Here is a 20,788-nt window from a genome sequence, read left to right as displayed (position 1 = left end):
CTGAGTGCCTTGCAGCCCTTAAAAATGCTGCATAACTGTATTTTGATATTGAAATACAGTACAAATGCAAAAACAAAGTACCAGCACCTAACAGAATAAGCACTTATACGTCAAACTGTAGTGCTTGTGGAAGTATGCCAGCAATGCTATTTCAATGACTTTTAGCTTTGTGTGACTGTCTGATTTGCATTATTTTTTATACAGCGAAAAAGCCATTTTCAAAGGGGGGGGGCGGAATGTGTTGTTGCTGTAATTAGGGATTGGGATTCTGTGTAGATTTTTTTTTTTCCCCATGAAAATAATGACTCCTGTTAGCTCGGATAACTGAGAATCCATCTGAAAGGAAGGGGCACCTATCTGAAGAAAATGGCCTTCTATTTTTTTTTACCATATAGAGTGGGAGTCAGGAGCTAGACTGCAATGTCTTAGCTGTGCCATGGATAAAACGTGCCACCTCAGACAAGTCACATAACAATACTAGACATACCTCAAGTTTTCTCAGCTCTAAAAATAAAAAGTCCTTTTAGTTCAGTTAGGTTGTTAAATGAGGCCAATCCTCAGTTACCAAAAAACCAAACCCCTTGCTGCTGACTCGATTCCGACTCACAGTGACCCTACAGGACAGAGTAGAACTGTAGGGTTTCTAAGGAGCAGCTGGTGGATTCAACTGCTGGCCTTCTGGTTAGAGCCAAAGGCTTAACTGTGCCACCTGGGATCCTCATTCCCACTACCAAGTAGTATCTGAAGTACTCCAAAAGCTTTAACTTGACAAGTATTCCCCCGGCTGTGTGCTGCATGCTAGATATGAGCCCAGAACCAAAATGGCTTCCAAAATTCAGCCCCTGCTCTTGTGGGGTTAATAGGGTGACAGACATGTAAACAATTATAGCACCCAGAAGTAGGTGTGAGGAGCCTAACAAGCAGAGAGAAGGAAATATGCCCTGCCTGATGGGGGGTGAGGGGTGGCAAGCTGTTCGAGAAGGCCTCACTGGGGTGAAGTCTCAGGCGGTCTGTTCATTGGCAGGTGGAGTGCAAATGCAGAGAGGCTGGGCTGAGGTGAAGCACCGGATATAGGCGGTGGAATCGGGGATAGATTGGGCCCAGGGTAAACCAGTATAAAAACCAGGCTTTTTATACTGTGCTGAGGACAAACTTTATTTGGACTTGATCCTGAAGGCCATAAGGAGCCACTAAATGATTGATAAGAAATTCAATTTATAAGGAATCCTCCCAGATCAGCTTTTTACATCTTTAGTTAAAGACCTTTGCACACAGATCCAGCGTCACAGTAATCTTAATTCTTATTCTATCCCCCTTTCTAACTCACCACCAATACAAGTTTGGGAGTCAAGAGCTAGATAATGCAGAAGAGATTCAATCAACCAACAAGGGTGGGGTGGGAGAAGATTACATCACCTCTAAGCTTTAAAGCCTCATTCTATGCCCCACAATGGACTTTATAGTATCTGCTGCTATTCACGTGATTTATTCAGCAGTAAAGTGTAGGATCTGTTTGATTCAGAAGGCTGCTGGCAGGACTGATGTCTCCAAGTTCCTGGTTTCCAACTGTGTAACAATACCTTGAGCATCTGTACGGTAGTATGTAGTCTACAAAGTGCTTTCACATCAAAAATCTCACCAGCTGACTGGACTGCACGCAAAAGCAGGACAATGAATAAGGAAGACCAAAGAAGAATTTATGCCTTTGAATTATGGTGTTGGCAAAGAATAATGAATATACCATGGACTTCCAAGAGATGAACAAGTCTGTAGAAGTACAGCCAGAATTTCCCATAGAAACAACGACAGTGAGATTTCATCTCACATACTTTGGACATGTTATCACAGAGGACCAGTCCCTGGAGAAGAACATCATGCCTTGGTAAGGTAAAGGAAGATCCTCACTCAACGAGATGGACTGACACAGTGGTTACCAGAAACGGGCTCAAACATAGGAACAATCTGAGGACAGCCGTGATTCCTTCTGTTGTACACAGGTGCACTATGAGTTGGAATCAACTCAAGAGCACCTAACAACAGCAACAATTGGCCTAATATACCCAGGGCTTCTGTTTTACTTTTACTTCCTAGTTCATTAGTGCCTGAAGTCTTAGAAGGTTGCAAGCAGCCATCCAAGACACAACAATTGGTCTCTATTTGCCTGGAGCAACAGAGGAAGAAGGAATAGAAGAGGATATGGAACGTGTGGCAAATTGCCTCCATCAACAACTGCCTCCTCTGCCATGAGACTAAAACTAGATGCTGTCCCACTACCGTTACGGAACATTTTAATCAAAGATTCCATAAGACTTAATTCCAACTCACAGCGACCCTAGAGGAGAGAGTGGAACTGCCCCATGGAGTTTCCAAGGGCTGCCTAGTGGATTCGAACTGCTGACCTTTTGGTTAGCAGCCATAACTCTTAGCCACTATGCCTAAGTAGACAGCCGACAAGAAATTATTTTAGGTGAAGGGAACAACAACACACAATACAAGGAAGTCAGCACAACTGGACTAAACCAAAAGCCAAGAAGTTTCCAGCATATCGCCTAACACTTCAAGAGACAGAGTAGCAGGGGTAGGGGTCTGCGGGTCATGGTTTCAGGGGACATCTAGGTCAACTGGCATAACAGTGTATTAAGAAAACATTCTGCATCCCACTCTGGTAAGCGGTGTCTGCATCCCACTCTGGTAAGCGGTGTCTGCAGTCTTAAAAGCCAGTAAACGGCCATCTAAGATGTATCAATTTGTTTCAGCCCACCTGGAGCAAAAGAGAATGAAGACCACCAAAGACACAAGGAAAACATGAGCCCAGGAGACAGAAAAGGCCACATAAATCATAGACTCCATCAGCCTGAGACCAGAAGAACTAGATGGTGCCCAGCTACCACCCAAGGCCACCCTGACACAGAACACAACAAAGATTCCACAGAAGAATCTCAATCAAAAGAAGAATGCAGAACGGAATTTCAAATTTCCATGGAATCCACACTTTCTGGAGCCACGGAGGCTGGATGAATCCCTAAAATTACTGCCCTGAGATAATCTTTAAACATTGAACTACAAATATCCCCTGTAACCTTCTTAAAACAATAGTTTTGCTTAACTAGCAAAAAAAAAATGTCTGCCTTGAGCATAAAGCTCGTTTAAGAAATATATATGGAATTAAATTGGCAAGAGCTACTTGAAATACCAGATAGGAACCTTAGAGGGCAGTGAATTTGTGTTAAAGGGGGAGAAACAACTTAGAAAAGGAGGGTAAGAATGGCTGCACAACGCAAAGAATGTACTCAGTGTCACTAAATGGTACATGTAGAAACTGTTGAATCGGTGGTACGTTTTGCTGTAAATATTATAAAAGAACAACAAAGTATATAACTTTAAAAAAAAAAAAAAAGAACGAAAAAAATAATTCTGGGGGACAAAAAAAATCTCACCAGCCCTCGCAGCAACTAATTTTGAGGTGCATGGAACAAGTTTTCCTGATGAGGAAGCAGCTCAGAGAGGTTGTATGGCTTGCCCAAAGTCACACAGCCAGTTTAATGCAGAATCCAAGCTTGAGTTCAGCTCATATTGCCAACTTTGTCTGCAACTGCAGAGATACCTCATACATTCAAAACAAGCCTGACCAAGCCTGAGGCATTTAATCACTGAAGCCCACATGCTAATAATTAGACATATATAACAAAAGTAAGACTCTCCAAGCTTTAATAATGTCTATCTCTCAGTGCTACTCAGCAGAATAACAAGCATTCCAGTCAGCCCCCTTCTGCAAACCTATGGAAAGACGAAATGCAACAAACATGCTTAGGCCTAATCCTTTCTCATTTCCCCCTGGCACCTGTTTCTGCCCCCACAGGCCCCAGAACTTTTAACAGATGGCATAAATGAGAACCAAGAGATAACACAATCAACCACTGTACATCAAGGCCTAACCAAAATCGTGGTTAGGAAATATAATGGATAAAGAGCCAGCCAGACTACAAAAGAGAGCCGTTAAAAGGGTACAAAAAGGTCTCCCATATTCTCCTGGATGATTCAGTCACTCGGGTTAATGTCCCATTAAGCAGAGGAGACACAGAACCTACCCCTCTTATTCCTTCCCAAAAAAGTGTTGCTGGAAAGGACTCCTGGTCGTGTTTGCTGAAGTGTGTATGTAAGGAACAGACTTATCGCGAGTGTGGAGGAGCGAAACTGTAGGTATTTTGTTAACCTTCTAGGACAATATTTCAGTGCTCACTGGCCTTCCTCTTCATGGGTAGTAAAGTTTGACAGACTTACAAAATTAGAACTTAAAATCCAATCTGGGCCTTTTAGGCAGCACCAGCTCTCGAGAGCCTCTACAAGTAGGGTTCCCCTTTCTCTAACACCCTCACATACATCCTGTGAATCCGTGAGTAGTTATATATAACGTTCCCCTTACTCATGCTGCCCCATTAACATATCTGGGCAGACACACAATAGCTCAGTTTACCAAATGGCCCAAACCCTGGTGAGGATTGAGGGTAAACGATTGCCCCAGTGCCCCAAGATTCCCTACGCAGCCAAGTCAGGCACAAGAATACAAGGGCAAGGAAACTTGTCCCAACCTTGGGAAAGCAAGCCAGTTCCCAGAAATGAGAACTTCTGCAGCCCAGGCTGACCCTCAGGTACAGTCAGAGGGGTGGGTTGGGGGGTGCTTATAAAAATACAGAGCACCAACCATCCCGAGGGGTACTAGAATCTCAGCCCTTCTCCCAATGATGACTCAAGGAGTCAGCCAGCTGGGGATAAAGGGGTAGCTCCACCAACTGGTGCTTGAAAAAACAACAAACACACTTGAGGCTGATACTCCCTGGGTTTCTAGAGGCTAACAAACTGACTTAACTTCCCCAGCTTTCTGACATTTAAAAAAAAAAAAAAAACTCTACACATGCTGCCAAAAGCCCCGTTTATGACCTTTGTCTCCTTTTCAAGGCTACATTTACACTTAACTCTATTTCACCTGGACTGAAAAACAGGAATAGGAGATATAGCCTTTAACTATGTGGCCAGAGCTTCTATTCACCTCAGTTTTCTATAAAATGGACTTTTTTCGTGTGAAATCACTATGGAAACAATAAATGTGGGTGGTTATTTCTGAATAAACTAAAGTCGTCTTCTCTTCAGGATGTTTTTGAGCAGAGTGGGTGTTATAGGATCACCTAGAAGTGTTTTCTACAATCCAAGTTCTTCTGGCACATTTCCTCAAACAGCAAAGAGAGTCCCAAGAGCAGTGATATCTGTGAAAAGCAAGACAAACTGGGAGAAGTGGACGGAAGCCCAGAGGGAGACCCAGGTGTTAGCTTCTGCTGCTCACTCAGGTTTGACCCAGACTTCACCTTGGGGGCGATATCTATAAAACATAGATCCATTCCTTTCCCATCCCAGACTCTAAATAGAACAAGAAAGATAAAAAGATAAAAGCCACTTCCGAGGGTCGAGATGAACAAAAAGTCCAGGGAGCATGCCAGATTACCTTGAGCAAAAGCAGACCCAGCCAGGTCTGCCACTTCTGTCGACAATACAGGGTCACCTCAGCTTTTAATGATTTATTCTGCATCAGAATTGAATGAAAAAACCCTTAGTAAAAAGTATGAGACAGCCAGAAGGCTATAGGGTCCACTCAAGTCCCAGAAAGAATAAAACCTAAAAGGACAACAAGAAAAATACCCACCCCAAAAGCGGGACCAAGATGGCGGAGTACTCAGACACTTCCAGTGAACCCTCTTACAACAAAGACCCGAAAAAAAAGTGAAACCATTACATTTACAACAAGCTAGAAGCCCTGAACATCAAAGGCAAAGTTAGAAAACTGACTGAGTGGCATGGGGAAGGGAGAGATGGTTCAGACGCAGAAAGGAGTTGCTGGACCTGAACCCTCAGTCGCCTGGGACACTCAGGCTGAGGTGGGCTGGTGGCAGCATTCAGCTGCAGTTTCCTCAGGGAGAAATAGCCAGCCACACAGCCTACTCACACCTCCAGAACCAGAGAAGAAAGGCGCTTTCAGCAAAACCTAAGTACTTACATATATTTTACCATGCCTACAGCCCCCAAGCTGGTTTCACTGGCTGTCGCTCTCCCTTGGCCTGAGATAGGTCCTGTTGCACATTCTGAGCCATTCTCCGAGACTTAAAAAAGGAACACATTCACAATCAAGGAAAAAATAATCTGCCAGCTCCACTAACCTAGGGAGCTCAGAACAGAAGCAACTCCTGTCCATGCATAAACGGTCTGTGAACTTTGAATACCTCCCCCGCCCCCCGCCCCCCCATATGGAACTGTGTGGGCCTATTTCAGGAGAATAAGCCCTTGTTGGCAGACTGCAACTGTTTCAGCCATGCAGTGGGGAGGGGGGTGTTTGACGTTTGACACCAATTTGCCAATTATTAAAACAGGGTCTTCACCTACCCACATCAGGGGCGTAAGGACTGGTGACTCCACTCAGGTCACCCACCCACCCGAAACAAGGGTCCAAGAATAACTGGTACCTCCCAGTCCTTACAACCAAAAGCACTGGGCACCCATGGTCCGTCCGTCTGGAGAACCCACCCACCTGTACGCTCTAGGGAATAAGTACACTTTCCTCACAGGCACTCAGGGGACGGTTCTCAGCCCCCGTCTTCTTCAGAGCATGACCCCCTGCTGCAACCAGATACCCGTACCTACACCAATCACCCCTGCCCCTCTAAGGCTGAAACACAGAGCCTGTACCACACACTTCATGACCTGGACACCTGAAGTGAATCCATACCAGAAAAGTGAATGAACTCCTAGGCTCATATACCTGGTAATACTGCTAGCCATCTGGTGACAGGACGTTAGAGCTTCAAAGGCAAAAATAATCAAGCTACCTCACTAAGCAACCTATCTGGACATATCAAAACAAAACAAAGCAAGAAATAAGAATATAGTAAGCAAATATAAACTAATACAATAACTTATAGATGGCTCGGAGAGAACAGTCAATATCAAATCACGTAAGGAAGCAGACCATGACCACTTCAACGAGCTCTCAAAACCAAGAATCAAGGGATCTTCTGGATGAAGGTACCTTCCTGAAATTAACAGCTGCAGAACACAAAAGATTAACACACAGAATTCTTCAAGACATCAAGGAGATCAGGCAATACGCAGACCAAACCAAGGAACACACAGATAAAGCAGTCAAAGAAATTAAAAAGGTTATTCAGGAACATAATGAAAAATTTAATAAGCTGCAAGAACCCACAGACATCAATCAGAAACTCTTGAGATTAACAATAAAATTACACAATTAGACAACTCAATAGAAAATCAGAGGAGCAGAACTGACCAAGTGCAAAGCAGAATTGGTGAGGCTGAAGATAAAGAACTTGGCACCGATATATTTGAAGAAAAATCAGATAAAAAAATTAAAAAAAAATAAAGAAACCCTAAGAATCATGTGGGACTCTATCAAGAGAAATAACCTACAAGTGATTGGAGTACCAGAACAGGGAGGGATAACAGAAAATACAGATAGAATTGTTGAAGATTTGTTGGCAGAAAACTTCCCTGATCTCGTGAAAGATGAGAAGATATCTATCCAAGATGCTCATCGAACTCCACGTAAGGTAGATCTTAAAAGTCACCAAGACATACTATAATCAAACTTGCCAAAACCAAAGATAAAAAGAATTTTAAGAGCAGCTAGGAATAAACAAAAAGTCACCTAAAAAGGAGAGTCAGCAGAAACCATGCAGACAAGAAGGCACTGAGATAACTGATATAAACCACTGAAGGAAAAAATATTGCCAACCAAGAATCATATACCCAGCAAAACTGTCTCTCAACTATGAAGGCAAAATTAGGACATTTCCACATAAACAGAAGTTTAGAGAATTCGTAAAAACCAAACCAAAACTACAAGAAATACTAAAGGGAGTTCTCTGGTTAGAAAATCAATAATATCAGACTAGAACACACTGGACAGGGCAACCAGATGTCAACCCCGATGGGGAAAACACAAAATACATCAAGATTAAAAAAACCACTCAAGACAGGGTAATAGTGACATCATTATGTCATTATGTAAAAAAAAACAACATTAAAACAATAAACAGGGACTAAGAAATGTAGTCATAGATCTTCCATATGGAAAGGAAGACAAGGCAATATAAAAAAATAAAAGTTAGGTTTAAACTTAGAAAAAGAGGGGTAAATACTAAGGTAATCAGAAAAGAGACTAATACTCCTACTCATTAAAATAAAACACAAGAAAAAAATTAGACAGCAAAAACAAAATCAATTACTACAAATAAGAGGAAAAGACAATATATAAACTACTCAGCGCAAAACATTAAGTGAGAAAAAGAAACTGTCAACAACACACAAAAAAAGACATCAAAATGAGAGCACTAAACTCATACCTAGCCATAATTACAATGAATGTAAATGGACTAAATGCACCAATAAAGTGACAGAGTGAGGCAGAATGGATTAAAAAAACACGATCCTTCTATATGCTGCCTACAACAGACACACCTTAGACTTAGAAACACAAACTAAAACTCAAACGATAGAAAAATATATCAAGCAAACAATCAAAAAAGAACAGGAGTAGCAATACTAATTCCCGACAAAATAGACTTTAAAGTAAATCCACCACAAAGAACAAGAAGGACACTATATAATGATTAAAGGGACAATACACCAGGAGGATATAACCACATTAAACATTTGTGCACCCAATGACAGGGCTTCAAGATACATAAAGCAAACTTTAACAGCGCTGAAAAGTTAGATACACGACGACACTTTCGGTGAATGACACAGCATCCAGAAAGAAGCTCAATAAAGACACATAAGATCTAAATGCCACGAACAACCAACTCAACGTCATAGACATATACAGAACACTCCACCCAACAGCAGCCAAGTATACTTTCTTTTCCAACACACATGGAACATTCTCTAGAATAGACCACATATTAGGTCATAAAGCAAGCCTCAGCAGAATCCGAAACATCGAAATACTATAAAACATCTTCTCTGACTAGTAACGCCACAAAAGTAAAAATCATTAACAGAAAAAGCAAGGAAAAGAAATCAAACACGTGGAAACTAAACAATACCCTGCTCAAAACTAACTGTATTATAGAAGACATCAAGGATGAATAAAGAAATTCAGAGAATTCAATGAGAATGAAAATATTTCCTTATCAGAACCTTTGGGACACAGTCAAAACAGTGCTCACAGGTCAATTTATATCAATAAATAAAATAAAATAAAATAATTTTTTTTTTTTTAATACACACATACAAAAATAAGAAAGGACCAAGATCAAAGAATTATCCCTACAACTTAAACAGAAAGAGAACAACAAAAGAAACCCTCAGGTACCAGAAGAAAACAAGTAATAAAAATTAGAGCAGAACTAAATGAAATAGAGGACAGAAAAACAATCAAAAGAGTTAACAAGACCAAAAGCTGGTTCTTTGAAAAAATTTTAAAAATTGATAAACCATTGGACAAAAGAAAGTAAAAACAGGAGAAGCATATATAACTCGAATAAGAAATGAGATGAGCGATATCACAACAGACCCAAATGAAACTAAAAGAAGCATATCAGACTACTACAAAAAATTGTACTATAACAAATTTGAAAACCTGGAAGAAACGGATGAATTTCTAGAAACACACTATGTACCTAAACTAACACAAACAGAGGTAGAACAACTAAATAAACCCATAACAAAAGGAGATTAAAAAGGTAATTAAACTCTCAACAAAAAAAAAAGCCCTGGCCCCAATGGTTTCACTGGAGAGTTCTATCAAACTTGCAGGGAAGAGTTAACACCACTACTACTAAAGGTATTTCAGAGCAGAGCAAAGGATACAATACTCCCAAACTCATTGTATGAAACCAGAATATCCCTGACATGAAAACCAGGTAAATACACCACAAAAGAAAATTGCAGACCTGTATCTCTCATGAACTTAGATGCAAAAATCCTCAACAAAATTCTAGCCAACAGAATTCAACAACATATTAAAAAAATAATTCACCATGACCAAGTGGGATTCACATCAGGTATGCAGAGATGGTTCAACATGAGAAAAGCAATTAATGTAATCCATCATATAAATAAATAAAAGAACGAGTTTATCAATCGATGCAGAAAAGGCATTTGACCAAGTTCAACACCCATTTATGATAAAAAAAAAAAAAAATTGTCAGTAAAAGAGGAATAGAAGAAAAATTCCTCAACATAATAAAGGACATTTATACAAAGCCAACAACCAACATCACCCTAAATGGAGAGGGTCTGAAAACATTTCCCTTGAGATCGGGAACCAGACAAGGATGCCCTTTACCACCCTTATTCAACATTGTGCTGGGGGTCCTAGCCAGAGCAATTAGGCTAGACAAAGAAATAAAGGGCATCCAGGTTGGTAAGGAAGAAGTAAAGTATCTCTATTTGAAGATGACATGATCTTATACATAGAAAACCCTAAAGAATCCTCAAGAAAACTACTAATTCAGCAGAGCATCAGGATACAAGATAAACATACAAAAATCAACTGGATTCCTCTACACCAACAAAAAGGACACTGAAGAGGAAATCACCAGATCAATACCATTTACAGTAGCCCCCAAGAAGATAAAATAGTTAGCAGTAAATCTTAGCAGAGATGTAAAAGACCTATACAAAGAAAACTACAAGACGGTACTGCAAGAAACCGAGAGAGACCTACGTAAGTGGAAAAACATATCTTGCTCCTGGATAGGAAGACTTAACATTGTTAAAATGTCTATTCTACCAAATGCCATCTACAGATACAACGCAATTCCCATCCAAATTCCAACGACATTTTTTAATGAGATACAGAAACAAACCACCAACTTCATATGGAAGGCAAAGATGCCTCAGATAAGTAAAGCATTACTGAAAAAGAAAAACGCAGTGGGAGGCCTCACTCTACCTGATTTTAGAACCTATTATACCGCCATAGTAGCCCAAACAGCCTGGTACTGGTATAACAACAGATACATAGACCAATGGAACAGAACTGAAAATCCATCCACATATGAGCAGCTGATATTTGACAAAGGCCCAAAGTCAGTTAAACGGGGAAGACAGTCTCTTTAACAAAATGGTCCTGGCGTAACTGGATATCCATCTGCAAAAAAATGAAACAAGACCCATACCTCACACCATGCACAAAAACGAACTCAAAGTGGATCGAAGACCTAAATATAAAATCTAAAACAATACAGATCATGGAAGAAAAAGTAGGGACAACACTAGAAGTCCTAATGCATGGTGTAAACAGTATACAAAACATTACAAACAACGCAGAAGAAAAACTAGATAACTGGGAGCTCCTAAAAATCAAACACCTATGCTCTTCCAAAGACTTCACCAAAAGAGTAAAAAGACTACCTACAGACTGAGAAAGTTTTTAGCTTTGTCATTTCCAATCAGAGGCTGTATCTCTAAAATCTACATCCTAAAAAAACTCAACTACAAAAAGACAAATAACCCAATTAAAAAATGGCCAAAGGACATGAACAGACACTTCACTGAAGAAGACATTCAGGTAGCTAACAGCTACATGAGGAAATGCTCATGATCATCAGCCATGAGAAAAATGCAAAACTACAATGAGATACCATCTCACTCCAACAAGGTTGGCATTAATCCAAAAAACACAAAATAATAAATACTGGAGAGGTTGTGCAGAGGCTGGAACACATATACACTGCTGGTGGGAATGTCAAATGGTATAACCACTTTGGAAATCGATTTGATGCTTCCTTAAAAAGCTAGAAATAGAACTACCATACAATCCAGCAATCCTACTCCTTGGAATATATCCTAGAGAAATAAGAGCCTTTACACGAACAGATATATGGCACACCCATGTTCAAGCAAGGTGACCATCAATGGATGAATGAATAAATAAGTTATGGTATATTTACACAATGGAATACCAGGTATCGATAAAGAACAATGATGAACCTGTGAAGCATTTCATAACATGCAATCTGGAAGGCATTACATTGAGTGAGATAAGTCAGTTGCAAAAGGCAAATATTGTACAACACCACTATTATAAGAATTTGAAAAATAGTTTGAGAGAAGAAAATATTCTTTCGTGGTTACGAGAATGGGGAGGAAGAAAAGGAGGGAGAGGGGTTTTCACTAACTAGATAATAAATAAGAACCATTCTGGGTGAAAGCAAAGACAACACACAATAGAGAAGAGGTCAGCACAACTGGACTAAACCAAAAGCAAAGAAGTTTCCTGAATAAAGTGAACGCTTCCAAAGCCAGCGTAGCAGGGGCGGGGGTTTGGGGACCATGGTTACAGGGGACTTCTAAGTCAACTGGCATAATAAAATCTATTTAGAAAACGTTCCGCATCCCACTCTGGAGAGCGGCATCTGGGATCTTAAATGCTAGCAAGGCCCATCTAAGATGCATTACTGGGTCTCAGTCTACCTGGAGCAAAGGAGAACAAAAAGCACCAAAGACACAAGGTAATTATAAGCCCAACAGACAGAAAAGGCCACATAAACTGGAGACTACATCAGCCTGAGACCAGAAGAACTAGATGGTGCCCAGCTACAAGGGATGACTGCCCTGATAGGGAACAGGAGAGACAACCCCTGAGGGAGCAGGAGAGCAGTGGGATGCAGACCTCAAATTCTCATAAAAATTCTCATTAAAACTTCTTTTAGAAATTCATTAATAGTCTGACTGAGACTAGATGGACCCCAGAGATCATAGTCCGCAGACCTTCTGTTAGCCTAAGACAGGAACCGTTCCCAAAGCCAACTCTTCAAACAGGGATTGGATTGGAGTATGGGACAAAACTGATACTAGTGAAGAGTGAGCTTCTTGGATCAAGCAGACACATGAGACTACGTGGGGAGCTTATGTCTGGAGAAGACAAGGCAGAGTGTGTCAGAAGCTGGCCGAATGGACAGGAAAAGATAGTGGAGGAAAGGAGTGTGCTGTCTCATCAGATGGAGAGCGGCTAGGAGTGCATAGGAAGGTATATATAAATTTTTATATGAGAAACTGACTTGGTTTGTAAACTTTCACTTAAAGCACAATAAAAATTAAAAAAAAAAAAATCCCCATCCCAAAAATGTAGATAAATAGCAATGCTTAAACCATAATATTAGGAAACCAATTTCAACATTGTTCCCACCTCTTGGAATCAAAAAAGTGTCTAATGGTAAGGCAAGTATGCAAAAGCCTGTATGGACAAAACTCACCCGCTGCCCTTGAATCAACTGTGACTCATGGCGACCTCATAAGGTTTCTGAGGCTATAAATCTGTACCAAAGCAGACTGCCACATCTTCCTCCCCAGGAGCCACTGGTGGTTTCGAACTGCCGACCTTTCAGTTAGCAGTCAATCACTTTAGCCACTGCGCCACCAGGGCTCCTTTTCTGGACAAAAAGAACCAGGAAAATGAAGGCTGGGGCCTGGAAAAGGAATCGAGGCTTTTCTGGGAAGTCAGAGAAATGAGAACAGTTATCTGGAAAATGAAAACAAGATTGTTTTCATTAACAGGTAGGCTTAAGGATTTTAAATGCTACAGACCTTCTGCAGTATCTCACAGGACAAAATAATTTAAGTTTCTGGATTACAAGATACCTGCTTCTCACCTCCATGAGCGAGGTGTAAAATCTTTCTGCCCACCTGCCATCCAGTCAATAGTACAACTTTTTTTTAACTCATCTCAGTAGGACCACTCGTAACTGATCCATCATTTACCAAGGCTACGTGGCATGCATCTAATAGGGAGTCTAATTTAATATTTGGGGATTAAGGCTAAGCAGGTGGCTTAGCGGTTAAGTGCTACGGCTGCTAACCAAAGGGTCGGCAGTTCGAATCCGCCAGGCGCTCCTTGGAAACTCTATGGGGCAGTTCTACTCCGTCCTATAGGGTCGCTATGGAGTTGGAATCGACTGGAGGGCCCTGGGCCAGTGGGTAGTTTAACATTTGGGGATTAAGGCTAAACACAGTACAAGTGCTCTTATCAGAGGTGATGGAGGCCAGACATTGGTTAATCCATGGAAAAAGTTAATGAGGCAGGCCACCATTTAAAAAAAAAAAAAAAGATTCATTTCTTAACATTTTATTTTAACTTAAAACATATAAATATACTTTTTAGTTGTAAACTTTTTGATGCACGGTCTTTATTTCTGAGTACAGTAATTTCTATGAGTCTTCTCAACTCTAGTAAGTTCTGGTGTTCCTCATTAGGCTTTGTTCGTTCGTTTATTGGGGAAGCGAGTTGAGCATAACTGAAGTTTGGTTCTTAAAGGCGAATCAAGGAAAAAGCAATGCATGTGCAGAATCCTTACAGATTTCCTCCAAACCTTTTAAATGTCTGGCCCACATCTAATTTTAACAGCCTTATTTTTTACAAATTCATTTTTATCAAGTCTTCCCAAAATATTCAACTTAAATGTTTCATAGAAAATGTCTTTCACACTCATTCAGTGGTTCATGTAATACTTAAGAGTAATTACAGTAAGTCCAACTGGAATAACCAGATTTGGGAACAAGTAGCTGACACTTGGCAAGCAAAAGAGCTTTTACAGGTGGGAGCCGAAGGAGGGCAGAGACACATCCCAGAGCGGCCCACTGGCCTGGGGCTTCATGCCGGATTTTCAACCGTCAACATGGCTGGTGGGTTGGTTAGGAGAATTCTTATCATACCCTGAAGGAGACTGAGAAAGATTAGAATACAAGCCAAATTCCAAGACTAAATTGCTTTTACACTGCAGAGCTTTTAACCATTCAGATAAACAAGTCAGGAGTCTGGGTCTCAGACCATCACTTTCAAGGGCAAACCACTAGATGAAAAACAGCCCAGCCTGGTATTTACAAAATGTTTAATGTCCTCGGCTTCATATGACTTCAATGTCTTCTCTGAAAAGAGGAAATGATTTTCTCTTTTCCGAGAGTTTAAATAACCTTTGGGGCAGGGTATATATTAAGATTAACACTGGAGTTATTTCCAAGGCACTTGGAAGTGAGTCAACAGCCCTTAGCCCAGCAACAGGGATTGGTTTAACCTACTATGAGAGGAGAAACAACCATTGTACTAAGTACCAAATAATTCTATTTGGCTTTTTGGGCCAAGGGCTATAGGGACACAAAAGTCACATATTAGCCTATAGTAAAGACAGGTAGGAATAATCAAGGTTGGACTATTTTCGATTTATTTTTCCTTTTAGTGATGCACTTTGTCCTCTTCACTTGATAGTGTTCTTTCTGTATTCTTCATAGCAATAGCTGTTATATAGCCTCTGCCCTATATTTATATAACGAAGAGAAAGGTAAGCACAAAGAAAGCCATGTGAACAGACTCAAAAGCCGAGAAAAAGAGAAAGCAATTAAGTAACTCGTAAGATGTGTCCCCCTAGAACTGTAAAAACCAGATTGGAGAGTTAAATGGGAGGAGGGGAGGAGACTGGTTCATAAATTCAACTACTCTATTTTGGTGTAGCTCTTTTCACTTTTCTTCTTTACAATTTTATGTAATTACGATTATAGTAAATCCTGCTTTTGAATCTTATAATGCAACTTGTTCCAGTTTTTTAATCATACTGCCTTTTAAATCACAAAATTAGATCTTTAAAACTTCCATCATAGTGGTACAAGTTCTACTTGAGCTGTCCTAGAAATCAAACTGGTAATTTGTTCTCGTATTAACTGCATGAACCACGTCTTGTGGAAGAGATGTTTTGGCTTTGTTTTGTTTTGATTTGGTTTCCATCTCGTACCTGCTATAAAAGCATCAAATATCAAATGATTTTGAAGCCTGGATATCCTGGCTGACATTCTCCCTAAGAATAAACCACGAATGGAGTTATGGAAATGGCAGAAAGTGCCCCCAGAGCAAAACATGCAACTGTTCTCACTGTCCAAGTAGACTGGGACTCTGGAATGCAAATGTTTTCAATTATTTAAGGTATTGTAGCGGGACTTGTGCCCAGCACAATTAAGACAGGATTACACTGCAATTTACGAGTTTCTCAAGGATGTCGTTTAATATGAAATATAACGATCGTTTCTCCCAAAGCTTATGGGTCTACAGTTTCAAACCCCAAACTCTGCTCTGCTAAACAGTAAATCCGCTGGCATCTAAGGCGTCTGAGACCAACTGCAGAAAATGTGATGCCTTCCCCCAGCTCAGGTAAATAATACCACCTTATATAGACAGAAGACTGTTTCATATCTTTCACTCACGTCATCTCACTGATCTTCTCAACGACTTGATGAGGTGGCAAAGGCAGGTAATGTTAGCCTCTCTCACTAGGTGATACGTTCTGAACAACAGCTAGGACAAGAAAACCGAGACTTAGAGCCCAGAGATCTTTCAAATAGAATTATCGATGACAACTCTTCCCTCAAGTCCAGCCTCACTAGACATAGATCTGGCCCAGCAAAGAAGGAGCGCCCCCCTCCAGAGGCTTCCGAAAAAGTGCAACAGCTGACAGGTAGCCTACTGTGCTGTCACCCTGAAAGGCATCCCCTGCCACATCCTGCAAGGACACCCCAAACCCGACTCAATGACAAGGTGGCCGAATCTGTCCCCCAACAAAGCAAAGCTTTCCCCAAATGAAGTTCACGTCCTTCCTTTGAAAACCGTTGGTGAGGAAACACAACTCCCACAGTATTAATGCAACACCACCAGGAGACCTGGAACAGAGAAAGCCAAAACGTTTCTGCAGAAAGGAGGCGTTTCCTCTCTGCTCCCCACCTCCTAAATGTCATCTGAGAAGGTCTGGGGCCACTGGTTTTGGGACGAAAGGCTCCCAACGCTCACCTGGAGGGAAGCACACCGTTTCGGGGCGGAAGGCAGAGGCACAGCGCATCCTCTTCCTCCTCCCACGCGGCAGTCACAGTCGCGGTCGCAGCCCGCCGCCGCCCAGCTCCTCCGCAGCCCCCGCCTCCGCTCTGATCCCTCCTCCCCTTGCGGCCCCGACGCGCCTGGAACCTCCCGCCCGACTTTTGACGTCACGGAGAAGGAGGAGGAGGAGGAGGAGGGGGGGGGGAAGGTTCCACCCCGGCCCGTCCCTTTGTGACGTCACAATGACAACAGAACGCGGCCGGGAGCGTAGGGGAACCGGGAGACGCGGGGCGCGGAGGGAGGGGGCGCCGGCGGGAGGCGGGGAAGAGCCGGGGGAGAGAAGGAGGGGGCGCACTGACGTCTCGCCAGCTTAACCTGTTGCTCTCAAGGCTGCCTTGGAGGCGGCGGGTAGGGCTGGGAGAGCCGGCCGGGCCTCCGTCAGGCTGGGCCGTGCGCGCGGCAGGGGGTACCGGCGGCAGCTGTGCGCGGCGCGGCCCCCTCCCCGGCACGCCCCCGCCCCCGCCCCCGCCCCCCGCCCCCCGCCCCTCCCCGAGCCGTGCAGGCCGCGCTCCGCCAGGCGGCCGGCGCCCGCCGCACCCCACCCACCCGCGAGCCGGCCCGGGGCGCCTGGCGCCTGCCTCGCGCTGCCGCCGGGAGCCCGGAGACTGCCCCCTACAGGCCGCGCGGCCGTCAGCCCCGGCCCGGCCAGCATCGACCCCCGCGCGCCCTCCTTCCCCTCCCTCCTGATCGGCTGGAGCACGTCGGGAACACGGGCTCCGCTCCCGGAGCGTTAACTCGTGCTCTGCCTCCTGCGGCTGCCGCCACTGACGGGGTGGCTGCCACCCGGACTGAACACTCCGGCGGCCGCACCGCTCGCGGACAGGCAACAAAAAAAATCCACTCCACGCTGCTCTGCAACTTAAAGAGACCCGGGGCGGGGTGGGGTGGGTGGGGAGTGGTTCTTGTCCAAGTTCTGCCCAATTTGCTTTGTGGCTGCATCCGCAACGAACGTGCCCTGGGAAGGCTTCCACGCTCAAAGGCAAGGCTGTCTCCATGCAGTTTATCCTGCCCGAGTTTAAACTAGTCCCTTGCATTCTAGCCAGCCCTCTGCAATGCGGATGTATTTTAATTCGTAAATTTTTTATGGAACAGCATTTTAAGTTGGACTTGATTATTTCACCTGGTATTTCTTTCAGAGTTGCAGTTTAAGTGTCTCCATTAGGGCCAGCCCTCTAGAAGAGGTATTCATTCAGCTTTTCCATTAAATATATTTCTTACAAAACCAGTGCCCCAAAGGTCATCTCCCACTACACCAACACTTACGAAAAAGGGAAAATAGGAACACCCATTTGTCGACTCGAGTTAAATAAAACTTTCTTATAAGGTTGCATTATCCCTAATATAGGTTCATTCGGTCTTTTTAAAAAATGGGTTCTTTCATTTAAAGCGTGCAGCAATCACTGATCAGTCGAGCGCATATTTGGTTAATCCCTCTGTCCCCCTCTCTCCTCCCTCCCCCTAAACTTTAAAAAAAAAAAAAAAAGGCCACTACACACAAAACAAAAACACTCCCCATGCCAATCAAAATGTAGCCGTACTGTGCACAAAACAAATTTAACTCTTCCAAACCATTTCAGTCTCTGAATATCCAGCCAACTTCAGAAGCCCAGTCAACTGGGAGAAATTATTTGTAGTCCCATATGCATTTACACACATACTTAACAGCCAGTGTCTTTTTCCCTCTAAAACTGGAAACCGTGAATTTTTAAACAAAACCAGCCCCATTATTAAAGTCAATCCCAACAAACGTATTCGCTGTAATGATTCCCAACTGGTTTACGCTGCGAACCAGATAAGCCAAAACGACCCCATACATTAAATCTGATGTGCCAGTACGAGGAACAAGATCGCCATAATCGGACTCTCGACTGCAACTTACAAAGCTTCCAACACACTAGTGTTACACGATTTTCCAAATAACATTAATAATAATAACAGAGGCTCATCTGCACACAAAGTGCAATATAAGGCCAAATTCGACCGAGAATGCAGTTTAGTTACATTACCGCAGCCCTCCCCCACCCCCCAAGCACCACCAAAAATCCCTTGCCTTTCATCTAAAACTAGATTATGGTTGTGTCATTCGAGGTCAATTTATTCACTTGAGGTATCTCTATACCAATCTGTTTTTTCAACCAAACTAGGCAGACACGACTTTCCCTGAAAAGCCCTCTTTCAGAGAAGAAACAGCCTTATCGGACGCTGTATTTAAAACCCTTCAGCTGCAGAATTATCTATAAACTTGACATTCACAGCCATTGCTTAAAACTGCAAGTCAAAGGATGTGTTGTTAAGAGCACTTACGTATTTCTTCTGAATGATATTCCTCTTGGGTCTTTCCTTGCTCATTCTGAGATCCAAATGCTGATTGCAAAAGAGGACAATTGCTTCATGAATTTAAAGCCGTCAGAAATTTGCAAAAAAATATCCTGGTGGTTTTTATTGTTGTTGGTGGTGGTTGATCTTGTAATCCGACTTTTCTTCCTCTTCCCCCAAAGCCAGATTCGCCTTGAAATAAATCCGAAATTGGGAAGGAAAAAAAAACAAAAAACAAAAAAAGCCAAAGATGAACGAAGCAAACAAAAAAAAAATTCACTTTAGTAAAACACTCATAATGGAAAATTTCCCCCGAAACACACAAAAAAAAAACCGACGCCCTTGACTCCCCCCTTTTTTCCTCCAAAAACTACATCAGCGAAACGTGAAGGTCTTTAGCATCTGATCTGTAGTTACATCTTGGAAAAGAAAAGGGAAAGATAAATAAAAAATGTTGGAAGTCACGTTTGTGCTGCAGCAGCAGTGCGAGCAGAAGAGTCAACTCCAGCGGCGGCGGCGGCGGCGGCAGCACCACAGCGAGGGCTCGCCGAGTCTCTTTTTTCCAAGCCCCCTAACCAATGAGAGAGAGGCTATCCAGCCCAACTTTAAATGGACTCTGCTTTTATACAAGTTAGGGCTCCTCGGGTAATTCCCCGTCGGACGCTAGCCGAAAACTCCCACAGCTGAGCCACCAGGCGCCCGCCTACCCCGGCGGCGATCGTCCCTGGCCCAATCCAGAGGACCCCCGCAGCCCCGTCGACTAGACAACCGAGAGGCCTCGACAAAATCTGCCCAGGCAAGCCCCCCGGCACCTCTCCCACGCCGAGCCTTGGAGTGGAATTGAGAGAAGCTCCCTAGCTCAATGCATGGCACGCTCGGTCGCTCCACCTCACCCCTTTTCCCTAGCTTGCCGCTCACCCCCCCAGCCGCCAGACGCTAGACCTCGCCACTGCCTTCGCTTCTACCTGCAGCCGGGCTGCTGGGTATGAGTGCCCCAGGACGCCCGGCCCCGGGGAGAGCCGCCTATTCCCGGGGCACCTTAGAATGATCCCCTTGATCTTCTGGAAGTTGTAGTCCCCCGACTACAAAATGGCTATGGCCACGGGAGCTGGGAACTACAATTCCCAGCCTGCCCCGCAAGCCTGTCACTCAATTCCTCTCCCTTCTCTCCGTCCCCTCCCCCTACCATCTCTGCCTACAAACGCTTGGACGTGTCCCGCGTGCGACACTGCTAGAGGCTGGCTCCGGATTGGCCCGCAGAGCGTGTGGTCCGCGAGCGAGGAACTCCCCTTGCCGGCTCGCCCCCGCCCCCCCCGGGTCCCACCTCCCCCGGAGGCTGCCAGCCCCCTCTCCGCGCGCCCCGCCCCCACCCGAGGCTCGAACCGCCTGTGGAATCGAGGAATCGCGCGCGCGCGCCGCCCGGAGCCGCGGGGAGGGGCGGGAGGCTTCCCCCGGGAAGGCCTTGGAGCGTGGCGGCACGGGGGGCGGTGTCATTGAGAGGTTGGAGCCCGTCCTAAGTCAGACTGGGCCAGGCACCAAGAGGAA

At 43.6% G+C, this 20,788-nt stretch overlaps 1 protein-coding gene across 4 annotated transcripts in view; it reads right to left on the bottom strand.

Annotated features, from left to right (window-relative positions):
- JARID2 (jumonji and AT-rich interaction domain containing 2) overlaps positions 1–19,978 on the bottom strand; it is a 317,392-nt gene extending 297,414 nt beyond the window's left edge. For 2 of the 4 annotated variants that reach the window (XM_064280939.1, XM_064280945.1), the window contains exons 1-2: positions 19,232–19,968; positions 16,264–16,354 (exon numbers count right to left, since the gene is read on the bottom strand). Coding sequence is in view for 2 of the 4 variants with exons in the window: in XM_023555804.2 (XP_023411572.1) it covers positions 19,232–19,276 (45 nt within the window). In the remaining 2 variants the exon portion in view is untranslated. Of the gene's footprint in view, positions 1–16,263; positions 16,355–19,231 lie in introns of all 4 variants that reach the window. The other 2 variants (XM_023555804.2, XM_010596209.3) reach the window with 2 other exon arrangements.
- Between the last annotated feature and the right edge of the window lie 810 nt (positions 19,979–20,788).

This window comes from Loxodonta africana, chromosome 1 (genome assembly GCF_030014295.1).
Source record: "Loxodonta africana isolate mLoxAfr1 chromosome 1, mLoxAfr1.hap2, whole genome shotgun sequence".
NCBI lineage: Eukaryota > Metazoa > Chordata > Mammalia > Proboscidea > Elephantidae > Loxodonta > Loxodonta africana.
The sequence above is the reverse complement of the archived record's forward strand: the minus strand, read 5'-3'. Positions and strand labels throughout refer to the sequence as shown.